This window comes from Amblyomma americanum, chromosome 4 (genome assembly GCF_052857255.1).
Source record: "Amblyomma americanum isolate KBUSLIRL-KWMA chromosome 4, ASM5285725v1, whole genome shotgun sequence".
Lineage (NCBI taxonomy): Eukaryota > Metazoa > Arthropoda > Arachnida > Ixodida > Ixodidae > Amblyomma > Amblyomma americanum.
This window is the reverse complement of record NC_135500.1, coordinates 199,129,753-199,145,046: the sequence shown is the minus strand read 5'-3', so window position 1 is coordinate 199,145,046 and position 15,294 is coordinate 199,129,753. Positions and strand designations below refer to the sequence as shown.

The 15,294-nt window shown below is 56.0% G+C and overlaps 1 protein-coding gene across 2 annotated transcripts; it reads right to left on the bottom strand.

The window, feature by feature from the left end:
- Nucleotides 1-1,039: 1,039 nt before the first annotated feature.
- LOC144129014 (uncharacterized) lies at nucleotides 1,040-14,716 on the bottom strand. 2 transcript variants are annotated; one of them, XM_077662881.1, is made up of 5 exons: nucleotides 14,624-14,716; nucleotides 13,332-13,492; nucleotides 3,212-4,073; nucleotides 2,561-2,718; nucleotides 1,040-1,836 (listed from the first exon to the last, which is right to left on the bottom strand). In XM_077662881.1, the coding sequence occupies exons 2-5, from the start codon at nucleotides 13,489-13,491 to the stop codon at nucleotides 1,541-1,543; spliced, it is 1,476 nt and encodes a 491-aa protein (XP_077519007.1). In that variant the 5' UTR covers nucleotide 13,492; nucleotides 14,624-14,716; the 3' UTR covers nucleotides 1,040-1,540. The 2 variants fall into 2 exon arrangements, with proteins under 2 accessions (XP_077519007.1, XP_077519006.1); XM_077662880.1 differs by lacking the exon at nucleotides 14,624-14,716 and having other exon boundaries at nucleotides 1,043-1,836; nucleotides 13,332-13,672.
- Between the last annotated feature and the right edge of the window lie 578 nt (nucleotides 14,717-15,294).

The following is a 15,294-nucleotide window of genomic DNA, read 5'->3' as shown; positions in this document are numbered from 1 at the left end:
TTTTTTATCTTCCTGGTCGCAGCGGAACACACTTTTCGGTCTTTCTAGACTTGTGGTTTGCAAGGCAGCATCTCTGCGGCGTATCCCTGGCGCCAGCGTCAGAGAACCGTGCTAACTTTCTTGTTCTCGTAAATAATAAGCCCCGGGATATTAAGGATCGCTGACCTGTTCCGAGTTGCTGTTAGCGATAATAACTACGATACCAGCTAGTTTTAAGGTCACAGCGGCGTAGCAGCTGCCGCCTGTGCATCGCGGCTGACCCGATCTGCTTGCAAGTTAGCTGCGCTTGCTGAGCCGTCGCTTAAATCCATCATATATCTTTCACTTAACATGAGGCATTGGGGTAGTCAGTAAGGCGGTGCCGTGAGTAGACCATTTATTGTAGAGCTGGTCAATTCAATGGCGTACTCCGATATGGCTTCGATGCGAAACAAGTTAGGCCTAGCGCCGACAAGGGAGTAGCTCACTGCCGGAGCACCGTCGTCTGCCGCGCTCGCGGGCGGCACTTTTGCGCTCAGCTCGCGGAATACAGTGCAGCGAGCGTTGCCAACTTCTCCTATTCCGCCAGTCAACGCTTTTCTGCACAAGTATGTATTTTTCGTCAGGCGTTCTTCACACAATAATTTACTTCGTGCATTTCGCGCTTTAAAAAAAAGATGTCCAGCCCAAGCTGTACTATCAATTGTGGGTTTGCCGTGAGCACATACTGCTCACCTGTTGCGGTTTATGTCTATTGTGCCATCCGATTTATCCGTGTAAAAGGGGCGGCCACACCGTCATTATTTGGACCGCGACTCGCCCTTCTAAAGTGTTTGTGACTAATACTAAACCACTGCCGCTCGGGCCTGTTGCAAGCGTCGCCATCCTATGCCTAACTGTCCCATCACCCGGGACAGTTAGGCAGATTTTAGAGGGCAGTTAGGCGGGAGATGTTGTGCACAGCTTAACAATCGCGTCGTCACTTCACCAGGCGACACGAAAATGCCAGCCTGCTTGCATGTGCAGTGCATCACATCGCTGGCCACAAGCAGACACATTTGCTGGAACAACGTATCACTTTTATTGAACATGAAGAAAAGGCAAGGACGAACAAGGAAAGACGCTCCACGGCCTTCCCGCTCTGTAAAAGTGAACAGGCGGAGGACTCGTTAGACCGCGAGGTCCGTAGGAAAAATTTTAAAAATGACAAGAACAAAATTAATGAAAATGAGCAAACGTGAAAAAAAAAACTATAGGTGTACTTTTCAAGGGACAAGTTTGTACTGCATCGCGGCTTCCCGGAGATGCATTCGGACGGCACCGTGGGTGGGGGGGCCAACAATGAAAAAATGCACGCCCCGAAACAGACTCACTGCGGACATGGAACAAAGAGGAATGATGCTTGAGATTGCAGGGGAATGCGTTGTGATGGACATAACTTAATGCCACGGCCTTTTCTTGAGGCCGCTATTTACAACGAGGAAGACTATGTGGAGGTATCACAGACAAAAAGGCAGCGCGTTCTCGGCCGCAAAAAAACAAAAAAAAAACAGGAGACAGTTCAGGAGTGCACGTGCAGGAGCCCCATGGGGAGGTTCCCTTCGTTGAACTTGAAGTGCCTCTTGTCGTAGAACTTGAGCAAGGCTGGACTGTAAGGGTGGTGCTTCTGCAGGTGCACGTAGTGGCGCTCGGGGTCGTTGGTCGTGTGGCCGCACTCTTCGCACACGTACACCTTGGCCCGGCGCTCCTTGTACGCGTACTTGTGCTGGATGCCGTGCACCTTGAGGGTGTGCGACTCGAGCGAGCACCGCTGCGTGAACGACTTGTCGCACATGTTGCACTTGTACGGCCGGACACCTGCGTAATAATAATGCGACAACGGCCCGTTAGCGGTGCGAAAAACCAACTCCAAAGTCTCGCCTTAGCGCGATATTCGAACGGTGATCAGTGCGCTGCTACTTCTGTGCTGTGACTTCTTCCTCGGGGTAAGACTAGAAAGCGGAGTCTGTTCAAACCAAGCTGGCCTAGGACGTAGCACATAAAGAAAAACTACCGTCAGCGTCTTTGCAACTGTCGGTCCATCAACCGCCATATCAGGACTGCAGTAACAGGTATCCACTATGCTGTGACGGTGCCGACATTTGCATATATCGCACTTTATCACTAGCGATTTCGACTCCATCTAGGTTGCTGTATTGAAACTGGGTTGCTCACAACCAGGTGGGCGGGTTATGCTAACGTCGCAAGGTCGCGTGGCCTCTCTAGGCCAACCAATAACAGCCACCTGTCATGGTGATCAGGTCGTGATGAGTTGACATGGTCAAGTGAGCGCCCTCAACCAATCAGCTAATTTCGTGACAGCGGACAGCGGCGGGGTTTTGGTGGGACAAATCCAGGCTGGCACCTCCCGCGATGTGCGGGTTGTGATGACGTCACGAGGTCACGCAATTAAATCTCGAATACGGTACGACGCCTGACTCTGGTGCTATATAACCTTAAGACTTCATTGTAAGCAGTTTAGCCACACATTACACTACAGGCGAATTGGCGAAGCCATGCAAAATCGCTGCTGCGTCCTTACCGGTGTGCGTTCGTGTGTGCCGCTTGAGGTCAAAGGTGTCGTTGAAGCCTTTGCCGCAGAATGTGCACAGGTAGCGCTTGAAGTCGCTGTGGCACTTGAGATGGCGATTGAGAAGCCGCTGCAGCGCGAACGTCTTCCCGCACTCCTGGCAGGAAAGCCTGTGGGAAGAAAGGCAGGAATCGAGGTTAGCTGTCAGCTTAACCCTGCTTTCTCTGAAAGAACTGTCTTCGCGCCACGCCGCTTATTGCTTCACCTACGGGATGCACACACGCTAAAACTAACGAAATGCGCTGTTGCCACTGTCGCACGGAATCTGCCAATGATTTGTTAGTGCTTTTGTTTTCAATACAGGTCACACGTATCCTAGGGAATAGTTTTAACATATCAGGCATGCATGGTTTGCCGTGTGGCGCGGTGCCCAATGCCGCCACAGAACGCCAGTGGCGGCCGATGCACATGCCTGCGCTATCTGCCGGCGGCTCGCGACCGCTCTGTGTGGAGCTGAACATAGGGAGTGCTCGCTCTTTCGAACGGTACATAGTCGTGAAGGTACGCGAGCCACGGCAGACATCGCACCCAATCGCTTGGGCCCGAAAGATTCGTCCGCCGCGAGGCAGTGGCACAGCGCTTCAGTGCACGACCCAAACTGACTTGTTCTGCTGAGGCCTGGCTGCGGGCTGCTGCAGCGGCCGCTGCGGCGGCGGCGGCACAGGCAGCGGCGGCGGCGCCCTCGGACTGAGAGGCTCCACTGACCCCGCACTCTGGTTGCTGCTCGAGTCGTGCAGCGCGTCGGCCGGCTGGCTGCTGCTGCTGGTCCGGCGGCCGGCCTTGTTCATCAGCGGGTTCTTGATGCCGTGGCCGCCGTTGACGAACTCGATGGGCTGGTCGCCGCGCAGGCCCAGCCGCTGCTGCAGGACGCTCATCCGGATGTTCAGCGGAGCTGCGGCCGCCGGCGTGGCCTCGTCGGCCGGGGCCATCTCGCAGGAGGGCGGCTCGACGGCGGCTGTGCGCCGCGTCAGCTCCACTGGAGACGTGGGCGGCAGCTGGCGGCGCGGCTCGGGCGACGAGAGCACTGTCGTGCGCGCGTCCAGCGGCACGTCCATGGACAGGCGCGCGATCTGCGTAACCAGGTCCGGCGGCGGAGGCAGGTAGCGGGATATGGGTGACTGGATGACCGGAACCCGGCGCGGGCTCGGCTCGGCGACATCTGCGGGCAGCGACCTCGTGTCTTGCGGCGGCAGCAGTGGCAGCAGCGGCGGCAGCTGGCGATGGTGGTGGAGCTGGTGGGGCGTCTGCACGTGCATCGTGTACCGGTAGGCGGCCGAAAGCAGCGGCATGGGGGGCACCTCGGAGGAGTCCTCGGACGACAGGTACTGTTCATCGCAGCCCTGCGCGCAGCCCTTGTCGCCCTCGCTCGAGGACGGCGGGGTGGGCGGAGTCACGGGTGGGCTGCTGCGGTGGCTCGTGGGTGGACTGCTCCGTTGCTCGCAACTCGAGGCCGGGGAGCCCAGATCTGCGAAAGGAAGCCGGGCGACAAATAAGAACGCGCACGCACGACGCCCGTTCATCACCCGCCGAATAAATTCCTAAGAAATCGCGGTACGCGAATGAATATTACTCAATATTGCTGGCCGTCTACCGTGGCCTCGGTGCCTTTAACTTTGGCCTCGTTCGTGCGTACGAGTCCGAAATGAACCAAGTACTGAGATGCAAACATTCATTACCCAGCTGACGCTGGAGGATAAACACTACCTTCTGTAGCCCTTGTTATAGATTCCATTAGTGTAAGCTCGTAGCTATGATGCAAAAACAAAAAAAAGGCGGCACTTGTACTTGCAATAGCTCCAGTTGCGACAGAGTGCTGCATCCTTTACAACCGTCGCCAGGAGCCACCAAAAGAAGCTGCTACGAAGTGTCGCATAGAAGCAAAATAAAAGACGGCGACCCACAGGAACAGGTCCGCGTCGAAAGTGCGAAGGAACAGGGAGGGTAGTGGGGGGGGAGGGAGGGACAGTTAAAGGCTTTTTCTTAATGGGATCCTGCGCGTAGACCGCAGGACGGGGTCCCAGCCGGCGGCGGCCATTGAACGCAGGGAGACAAAAGCTCCGCGCCAACCACCCCGTCGCGTCAGCAGCGGAACCGTTCGCGGAACGCGCCGGTGCGGTGCGTGCTCGGCGGGAAGAACGCAAAAAATCCGGATACGTCGAGGAGAGGAGCGGGTGACGAGGCACGTGGACAACAGCCAAGAAGAGCAGCTCACTCAACGGTCTCGCCGCTACACGGGAAGAAAGTGAGGCGGCGGGTGGGCAGCCCCCACCGGCCCAGTCGGCGACCGCCGCGGAAGCGACACATCAGACTGAGGGAGACCGCTTTCGGTGCTTTCTACCCCCTCTTAAGAATCCTAGGTGTGTCCACGTTGCCGGAGGGTTCGCGAGAAGACAAGGCGACGGCTGCATGGCATCCAGCAGAATCCCACAGGCACACAAGGCGCAAAGCAGAGCGCAACGGTAAACCTTGCGGCACCTCAAGAATGGCTCACACGGGGTCTGAGTGCTACACCGTTGGCTGTTCACAAAGGGCTGCGCGCGAAACGTGAGCAGCTTTGAAACATCTTCAAGGGTGGCGCAGTTCGGAGCGCTGCTGAATTGGTTGAAGCAGCAAATAGCTCAGTAATAATAATGCCAATTACACCCGTGGTAGTCCCACTTGGTGCTTCAGCAATTGTTGCATTCGGTCTAAAGGCGGATTCACACTGGCGAGTAGCAAATAATAATAATAATAATAATAATAATAATAATAATAATTGGTTTTGTGGGAAAGGAAATGGCGCAGTATCTGTCTCATATATCATTGGACACCTGAACCGCGCCGTAAGGGAAGGGTAAAGGAGGGAGTGAAAGAAGAAAGGAAGAGAGAGGTGCCGTAGTGGAGGGCTCCGGAATAATTTCGACCACCTGGGGATCTTTAACGTGCACTGACATCGCGCAGCACACGGGCGCCTTACGTCGCGCCACCGATTTCGGGCAATTATATAGTTACGGTTTCCGAAGCACTAGGAAAGCGGGGAGGGAGCTTACCAAATCGATTAAAACCTGTCGCACGACCACCGCGACTCGCCAGTGTGAATCCGTCTTAAGTGCTGCTGTCGGGCAAGTGTGGGACGGGTTGGCCACGTGATCGCGAGTCAAGGTGTTCGGGGTCGTCTTTTTTTTTCAACTCCGCGCCCTACGTGATGACGAAGTTAGCACGAGGCACGGGCTATGTTCCCGGGAAGTGACGTGATCGCGGCCGCTCGATGGTCACGATAACCACTACCTTTAGGCCAGGAACCTTCGCCTTAACAGCTAGCGCTGTACACCAGCGGGCGCGGGTAGTGGCCTTTTTATGCGCAAACGTACGACCTACAGCTGGTCAGAACGAGGCAACGAAAAAAATACATATACATGTAATTATCGTTAGACGATCTTAACGCGCGCAGCTAATCGTAAATCACCCACGCTTCAAACCGCGGCGCTCTCGGACGAGCGCGGCCCGTGACCAATCCCTCAAACAACGGGACAACGGCTACGGATGCCCCTCAGCTGCCCGGGGAGGAAGAAAAAAAGGCGTACCTCGTTAACGAGGGCGCAATAAACGCAGGCTCGCACCTGGTAGTAAACATAAAGTTACTTAAAACTAGGGAGGAAGAAACAAGACAGAAGAAAAAAGGACCTAGAAACGACGAGCATCCCATTCATTGCAGAGGCCGCTGCGGACAGTGAAACGAGCATCCCTCGAGAGAGAAAACGACCGCCTCGGGGAGAAGAAAAGACTTCGGGGTGCCCCGTAACCCGCTTGGCGGTCAAGGAAGGAAGCCAAGGAGGAAGGCCGCTCCTTCCTTGCATTCCTGCCCACGGGCACCCCTTCCACCTGGAGGAGGAAGAAACACTCTCCTTCCGCGAAAAACGGCCACTACGCGCGCGGGTCCAGGCAGCTGTAGACGAACGACACTGCAGAGGCGGCGGCGGGGCAGTGTTTAGCCCGAGGGCGTTTTTAGAGCCCGGCAGCTGCTGCTGGGTTGGCCGCTCTGCAAATTGCTTCCTGGTGCATTTCAAGGACTTTTGCCGGACATCTGCGAGCGCGGCGCGTGCCGCTGTTTTGTTGTTGTCCCCGTGTGGGTCAGTAAGTTACCGAGCGCGGCGCCCAGGTGGCCCGATACGGCGCGCGTGCTCTGCTTTGGGCCACAGGAGGACCACGATGGTATCGCGTGGCGCCGCCTGACCACTTTCACGGTGCGCCGGCTCGCTTTGGAGAAAGGAGATCCCCTATCCTCCGGCGCCGCCGGGAAAGTTTGGGTGGCAGAAGCGTGTCAGGGCCACAATGCAGACTTTCCGACTCGGACCCTACTTCGTGTGGACACAACGCGGGGCATTTTCTCTCTTGGATCTGTCACACGGTGGCCCAGCGGAGCTGGCACATCGCAAGAGTGTTTTTAACTACTTTTCTACAGGCCTTTGTACTTGCGAAGGCGCTGACCCCCCCCCCCCCCCCCCCCCCCCCCCCCCCGCAGAAAAAAAAAAGACTACATTCTCGTGAGAATCTGCGACCTTTTAGGGAGCACCACAAGATTTCGTCACACCCTTCACGTTCACGTGAGCTATTGCAGAAATGCAGATTTCGTTCACAGAGCAGCGAAGGCTGAAACGCCGACGCGACCTCTTCCCGAAGGTTCACGTGAAACGAAAGCCTGATTCGCTTCGTACAGGTACCCGCCGCGGTGGCTCAGTGGTTAGGGCGCTCTACTACTGATCCGGAGTTCCCGGGTTCGAACCCGACCGCGGCGGCTGCGTTTTTATGGAGGAAAAACGCTAAGGCGCCCGTGTGCTGTGCGATGTCAGTGCACGTTAAAGATCCCCAGGTGGTCAAAATTATTCCGGAGCCCTCCACTACGGCACCTCTTTCTTCCTTTCTTTCACTCCCTCTCTTATCCCTTCCCTTACGGCGCGGTTCAGGTGTCCAACAATATATGAGACAGATACTGCGCCATTTCCTTTCCCCAGCCCAAAACCAATTATTTATTATTTATTTATTCGTACAGGCTCAACTCACAACGGGGGACATGACACAAAGTGACAATGGGAGCGTTTTTCGGCAGTGGAAACCGGCCTGTAGTGAAATAAAAGTGCGAATTTTCAACGCGAGAGACGACTGAACCCAGTGGCGCATATAAAATTTGTAGGAACTAGGAGGACCTCAACGCCAGCGTACGCGTCTCATGTTTTCTTCGAGACTTAGGCCGCATGCCATCGAAGCTACCGTGGGAAAGCCATCCAGCCGATAAAAAAAAAATCTCGTGCACTCTGTAGCCCCCCCCCCCCCCTAAAGAAAAAAAAACAGCAACGAAACATCTCGTTTCTCTCGCGTTAACTTCATCAGTAACACACGGCAGGCAAACATGTTCACAGATAGCGATTAGTCGAGGGCGCGCGTGGAATCTGCTTGCAGCGACCTTGCATTATGTTTTACGATAACGGGCTAGTAGGGAACCCACGGCCGTCGAATGGCTATCGTGCGGAGAACACTGACCTTTCCTCGAAGGCCTTGCGCAGACGCCCGCCCTATCAGCTTAACCAAAGATTACAGCACGTCGCGCTCGAGGAGTGGAAAAAAAGTCCTGAAGCGCGGTGCTCGACTTTCGAGCGTTCTGACGTCATGTAAAGGGAAAGCTCGATTGTAATAGGAAGCCGAAACAGAAACGAACACGCCGCTGATACACTATACCGCGATCTCACATTCTGTGCCATTTTATTTTTATATTGTCCACGCACTTAACTAACAGAAAATACGACCCTTCACACTACCTAAAAATTAGACGTCAAGAGAACACTTCATAACGAAGTTAGGCCTAATGTGGTATTCCAGTGCACGTGCGTATACAGGGTGACGCCTTGGTGGAGTCCGAAGCAAAGTTTCCCTCTACACGCCGGGGCAGGTGGCGTTAAGCGGATTAGAAAAGCGTGCCGCTTTTGCGCCGTGCTTCCAACCCGTTACAGAAGCCCAACATGTATTCACCGCGACAAAAGCATTGTGGTTTGACACCACTGACAATTCTCGCGGAATCATGCGCAATTTCTGTACTTGTTCCGTTTCTCGTGACGTAGTTTATTGTCGGATACAACTCCAGAACGAAGCGGCAAAAACCGAAGGAGTCCCTCCAGATACTTATGACGTTGTGGTTAATTTTCTTGGACCTGCTAACATATCTTCTCAGGGTGTGGCAGATGATAGGCGGGTTAACCACATCTTAATCGGACTAACTGCTGCGGCGTGAAAATCGGTGGACATCATTATAGACTTAGAATAGGGTGATGCGATCGGTTAGGTGGCACAGAAGGGGGCAAGTGCGCAGGACAAAAACGCTCCCGGAGCTTTGGCGCGTTCACACTTGGACTGTCGGCGGCGAGAGCGAGCGGAATCCGCTGCCGCGGCGAAGATTCCGCCGAAATACCCAGCGGAAAGGCCGATCGGTCCAGGACCGAATTCTGCCGCCGGAAAAAAAATCCGCCGAATCTCGTCAGCCAATAGGAAGGCGAGTAACCCGCGGCGACTAACATGGCGGCGCCCTTCGATGCAGGACGCCTCGCTTCGGACTGAATTCGTCGCTGTTACTGCCTTTTCAGCGCGTTCACTGGCCATTAAAGAGCCAGCGGTCTTTCGCTTTGTCTTATCTCACCCATAAGGAAACGTTTGAGCGATAAATTTGCTTTAATTTTTATTTCGGGTGACGATTCTTCCCCTTTTAGGCTTAAGAGGGGCATTGGTTCGTTGACAACAATGATTCCTCTCCTAACCACCAGATGGCGCCACGAGGCGTTTAAAAAGTAAGAATGTTAGAAATGGCGTAACGTCCGACAAAATAGCTGCATTTAGCGTACGCAAGCGTGCATACGGTTTTGGTATGCAGACAGCATCGATTAACCTCTTGCCACATTTGTGTACGCCGTGAGCAGACGACACACAGACGATGAGCGACGACGCGGTGGCCGGGAAGTGTGAACGAGACAGCATTTCGGCGGCCGCGGATTCCGCTCCCTCTCGCCGCCGAATGTCCAAGTGTGAACGCGCCATTTGTCCTGCGCCTGCGCAGTGGCCGACCGCTATTCTTCTAACCGACAGCGCCACTCTGTCTAAAAGCCCGTATTCACTGGAGGGCCTTCTTTGAGGAGGCGTCTGACCAGCGCAAAAAGAAAATTGGAATCGGTGCATGCAATGAAAAGTTATTCGCTTAGAAAATTGAAAATAAAAAGATGAGACCAAAACCCGTTTTACTCGCCAATTTCATTCACCTAGTTCTGAGTTAGCGCTAATCAGAATTGCACCTTGCACACAAGCAGCGGAAGCTTGCACTTTTTTTTTTCCGGGGCAGACCACAGCCGCGCATTTTAACGGCGTCGTCCCTTTAGATACGCCTAAGGCAGGGTAGGGTGACTAACTCAACAAAATATTGGAAGCCTCACCAGCCCGCCTTCCCCGTCACCCCCTCTCCTCCCCATCTGTCCACCTTTTCTCTCACATTTGTAGGCAAGCTTGCATCCACTGGCTTTTTTTTTTTTGTCGCTGCCTTCCTTTAGTATGAACAATAGCGCTCACGTCGCCTACGAAAGTTTGAAGCCAAACAGAACGTGTCGCCCCCTAGATTTAACCATTTTCGTTCTCTTTTCACTGCTTGTTTTCAGCTTTTGTGGGACGGGAAAAAGCTCATAGCACTCGGATAATTTTTCGACTCATTCGCACGTGTAAAGAAACTATAGGCTCGAACTGGGCGCCCAACCAACCAGAAAGGCAGCACACAATTTGGATGCCACCTCATACCCGCTGAGTGGCGAAACCGTCGGCAATATTTCTGGAGCACCCGCCGCGGTGGCTCAGTGGTTAGGGCGCTCGGCTACTGATCCGGAGTTCCCGGGTTCGAAACCGACAGCGGCGGCTGCGTTTCTATGGAGGCAAAACGCCAAGGCGCCCGTGTGCTGTGCGATTTCTGCACGTTAAAGATACCCAGGTGGTCGAAATTATTCCGGAGCCCTCCACTACGGCACCGCTTTCTTATTTCACTCCCTCCTTTATCCCTCTTACAGCGCGGTTCAGGTGTCCAACGATATAAGAGACAGATACTGCGCCGTTTACTTTCCAAAAGCCAATTATTATTGTTTCTGGACCAAGTTAAAATATTACGATTTTGGCCATCTCTTCGGGCGTCCAGGCATCACAATGTCCCTTACTTTGCACGTGAAGAATAAAGGCCTCATGCTTGATTAACATCGCACGGTCCCCCCTGTAAAGGGCGTCTGCCGCTTCACTGTTCAGGTACATCCGACTTTGCTGGCGGTTTATGTCAGATACGCGATGTTCTACTTTGTTTCTTTAGACGTCAGTTATCGCTTCAGACATCTGGACGAGTTTCCACTTATATTTCTGCGAGGTCACGCTAATATTACGGCTTTGTCGTCTGCCCTGTAGGCTCCCGCCGTCTAATGCTTTGATCTGCGCGGCACAGCGCTGCTTCCCGGGGTCACACGTAGTTAGCTGCCAAATTTGAATACGTCGCAGGAAGGTTTCGCTCTTCTGCCCGCAACGGCAGCAGTAGTGGTTACGTGCTACGCAGCAAGAACAACGAAGCGAGCGCGCGCGAGAGAGGAGGGGGGGGCGCCCAGCGCACGCAAGCAGAGAAAAAGTCGTTAGCGCGTCTCACGTCAGCGCGCCTCTTCCTCGGCGGCGCAACGACACAAAAAAGTAACGGAAACTGCGGCCGCAGCGGCGGCGACAACGCAACCTGTCACGCCGCCTGAATGCAGACAGGTTCCCCCCCACCCCCGGAATGCCTCTCCCAAGCGGTCGGCGAGAGCGAGTCCGGCCTTGGCAATGAACGGCTTCACTTTCACCTTCCTCTGGCAGCGGCGGAGAAAGGACCGAGCCGTTGCGCCAGCGCCAACCGGTTTGCCTGGCATAGTGGACGGTTCCGCGCGGCGAACTCCCCTTCCCCGTCTGCCGCCGATATCCATACATGACCCGTTGCCCGTGTACAGGCGCGCGCGGCTCGCGAATCAACTCGGCGTGGCGACGACGCTGTCCGGGCATCTTCACCACTTTCTGCTCTTGCCGCCCGGGGCGACCGAATCGCCCGCCTCTAGCGGCGCTTTTTTTTTTTTTCTGCTTACGTGTCGCAACTTTTCTCTAGTTTTCATCCTTCCTAACCCTCTCCTTCAACCAAACTCCTTCCATACCCTCGCGAACGGTTCCACCAATGCCTCGCGTTCCACACGCCTGCGATAGGCTCCATTGCGACACTGCTTTCGCGACCGTCCAGCCCGCTGAACTAATGTGGACTAAGGCGAAGCTGAAAAAAAAGATGCGTCTCCATAAACAAGCGAGCGCTTTTCAGTCTCGGGAGCGCGTTCGCTCGTCCCTACCACGGTTAGCGCAACGGAGACCCAAAATGCAACAAGATAGAAAATAAAGGCGGGGGAGGGGGATGCTGTCGGGACCGGCCGTGGTTGTAGAGCCTCCAACGGCTAATCGCTCCCCAACATGCGCGCAGCGGAGACAATCTTTTTCTTTGTTTTTGGTGTGGGCATCGTCGATGCAGTGCCCCTTCCTCCTCCAAGCGTGGTTAAACATGCACAGACCGCGAGAGACAACCGGTGGCAAGCGAGCCGCGAAGGAAAAACTGACCCGCGCGGAGAGCCCGTTAAAAGCGGACTGTTTCGCAAGACGCCGGGCGCGCGGACATCTGGTGCGCGCATCGCGAAGGAACACCAGATGCGGCCAAGAACCGTTAGGAGAAAAAAAAAGGAAGGGGACGGCGTTCGCGATGCGATACACAGCCGAGCGCGCTGACCGACCGTTGGCGGCACAGATACGCGGGACACGGCCGGCCGACGAGCCGCCGATCTCGAGACGAGGGACAGATTAACCGCCCTCTTCAAAAACCGCGCTGCGGAATCTGCCGAACACTCGAGCAGCAGCGGCGAAAAAGGAGAGAAGCCGGGGCATCATCGCGGTTGCGACACGTGTTTACCGCCGGCTGTTTTTCCGGTGCCGCGGCACCAAGGGCAAGGACAGCTCGCTTCCCAGTTCAAGGAAAACGCCGCGCGGTCCTCAAGGTCCCATCTCCGCCGCCGACCCGCTTCTGGTATCCGCCGGGCGTCCCGTGACGCACCACAAGGGCTTCTCTTTTTCCGGGCTCCGCCGGCGCGCGCTTTGCACCTTCGCACGCGTCCCGCCGGTTGGGGACAGAAAGTGTTTCGGACGCGGCGGAAAGCCGCGCGCCGGATGCGCGTTGAAAAGACCCACGTGGTCAGTCCGGAGCTCGTGTGCAGCTCGGAGACGGTAATAACGGTACATTACCCAACTCGTGCGCAGCGGCCCAGGTTTACAAAATGCCGCTGCGCCCTGCTTCACATTTCAGCAGACGCTGATTTGCATGTTTGCTCAGGATTGGGGCATGCATCCTCCTGCGGGCAATCTAGCAACGCGGACGACAAGCCATCCGACACAAGTCGCGCCTGGCGAACTGTCAGCCACACGTAAATCGTTCGCTTGCACGATTGTCGAGCAACTGCGCTATCAGCGCGTTACGCCGCTGCATGAAAGCGATGTGCATGCTTAAGTTCAGCACCCAATACGACTTTAAATCCCCTTCCATCAATGCGGCATGCAAAAGGCGCGCGCAGGATGCGATTGACTGCCGCCAGAATATCAAATGAAAGAACGAAACGGGTGCTGCAGCACTCACCGATGACGAGGTTCCCCTGTAGCGGCGGACACCTCGGCACGACCAGGGCCTGTGGCACTGCTTGCTCGGGGCTCGGCGGGGGCGTCACCGCGGCCGGACTTGTAGCCGCCGTCGGGCGCCAGTGGGTCCGAGTCTTTCGCACGAGGAATGCCTTCGGCATGCTGGACACCGCCGGTCAGTAATCCAGGTCCGGCAGAGCAAGGCACGAGAAAAGAAAGCACAATTGGACGCGACCGCAGCAACGCCGACACAGCGCGCGCTTCGCGAAGTGTCAAGACACGCGGAAGGGGCGAAAGCGCGGCCGGAACCCAGCACGTCCGTCGGCTCACTGCGAAAGTGGGGTACTGGAGTCGGCTACCAAGGTGAGCGAAAGCGACAGCGGTTGGCTGCCTACGTCACGTCGGGCGAGGAGGACAGGGGGCCCAATGGGAGAGGGCCAGCGCATGCACTTGCCCCGCACCGAGGGGCAACTTGTTTTCCCCGGCTTCCTTCGGTCGCTTGGGGATAAAAGCCGGCAGAGAGAGGGGCAGGGCGAGGAAGCGAGGCAGGCCTTTGCTTCCTAATAGCTCCGCGTCCTCCGGAGGTGAGGACAAGAAAGGGGGGAAGGGGAGGTGGTGGTGGGAGGCGTTAGGGGGACGTCACTCGTCGCGCATGCGCACTCTCAACTTCCAGCACTGGAGTTCTCTGGCAGTCGGTCAGTGACACAGCTTTGGAGAGCGTTTCGCCGTTGCCCCCTTGCCGCCCGGACGATGTGTGTCTGTGTGTGTGTGTAGGGGGGGGGGGGGGGGGGCTTTTTCGAAGGTCCCCCTGACTGGCCCCTGTGCCAACGGAATCGAGACGATCTTCTCACGGACCGAGGCGTCCCTCTACTGCGGAGGCGCCGTGAGGCGTCCATCTCTTTTAAGCAGCCGCGGGGGCGCACTGCGCTCTTCTCCCGCCACCCCATCAATACACACTCGCGCTTATTAATTCTTAAGATCTTCCGATCTGAGGCGCCAGCGTAGATAGAACTGCGCACCCCGCAATGACGCAAGTCGGACGGAAGCGGGGCGGTCGCCGCGCTGTCCAGTGCGGAGGCAAGAAGCACGTGACTGCTACCAGGGAAACAACATCCGCTCGGCGCGCCCGTCTCCGCAAATGTTATTCACCTTGTTCGTCTCCGCGAAGCGCAAAATGAAAGAAGAGACATGCCAGGAGTCGCGTCCGATTGGTGCGCAACACGTCCTTCCCGTGCGTAACTACAGAGCGAGCCATGTGGCACGCTGCCCCATCGGAGCGTTGTCCCCTCTTACCTTGACAAGGCGGCCCGGCAGTCGGCGGGCAGCCCTTCTTCGTCTTCGTCTCGCACTAATCGAACTGACCGCGAGCGCAGCTAGGCCCAGACTGAGAAGAGCTGGCACACGCCGCCGAGAGTAGCGGGACTTGGCAGCACGTGCAAAACGACGCTGCTCTGACATTGGCGTCTGGCGAGACGCGGCCGCCAGCGAGAGGAATACTTGGCAGCAGGAACCGTGCTTCTTTGCCGAGCGTTGACCTGTCGCCGCTTGACTCTGTTTGCACACACACACACACCGCACAGATAGTCAGTCAGACGTGAGACGGAAAGCGAACAATGTCAGGATGTCCGCTTTCTTTTCCACCTCGACGCCCGGGGCTGCTGCTGAGAGAACTGACTCAAACGTCAGGAGCAAAACAAACACGGCTCAGTGTCTTTGTGCGCGCGCGTGTTCTGTTTTTCCTGTTCGTCTTTCTGCGGGGGATCAAAGGCACAAAGAAGCAGTGCGTAACCTTGAACCTCGAGCGCTGCCTGCAACGCGTGTACGATACCGTGTCGCCGGAGCGGCTGCGTTGCGCGACGCTGCAAACCAGTCCCGTGCAGACGCAGCCGAGCGATTTCCCCGTCAGTTCGCCGGCAGCGTTTAAAAGCGGATTCGCGAATCCGTATAAAGGCACCGCGCGTGTG

Excerpts from the sequence above, each read along its gene's own strand:
- LOC144129014 (XM_077662881.1), bottom strand. The coding sequence starts at position 13,491 with ATGCCGAAGGCATTCCTCGTGCGAAAGACTCGGACCCACTGGCGCCCG. Across the intron at positions 4,074-13,331 it reads ACAGGGGAACCTCGTCATCG|ATCTGGGCTCCCCGGCCTCG; the intron begins GTGAGTGCTGCA and ends TTCCTTTCGCAG. Across the intron at positions 1,837-2,560 it reads GCACACACGAACGCACACCG|GTGTCCGGCCGTACAAGTGC; the intron begins GTAAGGACGCAG and ends ATTATTACGCAG.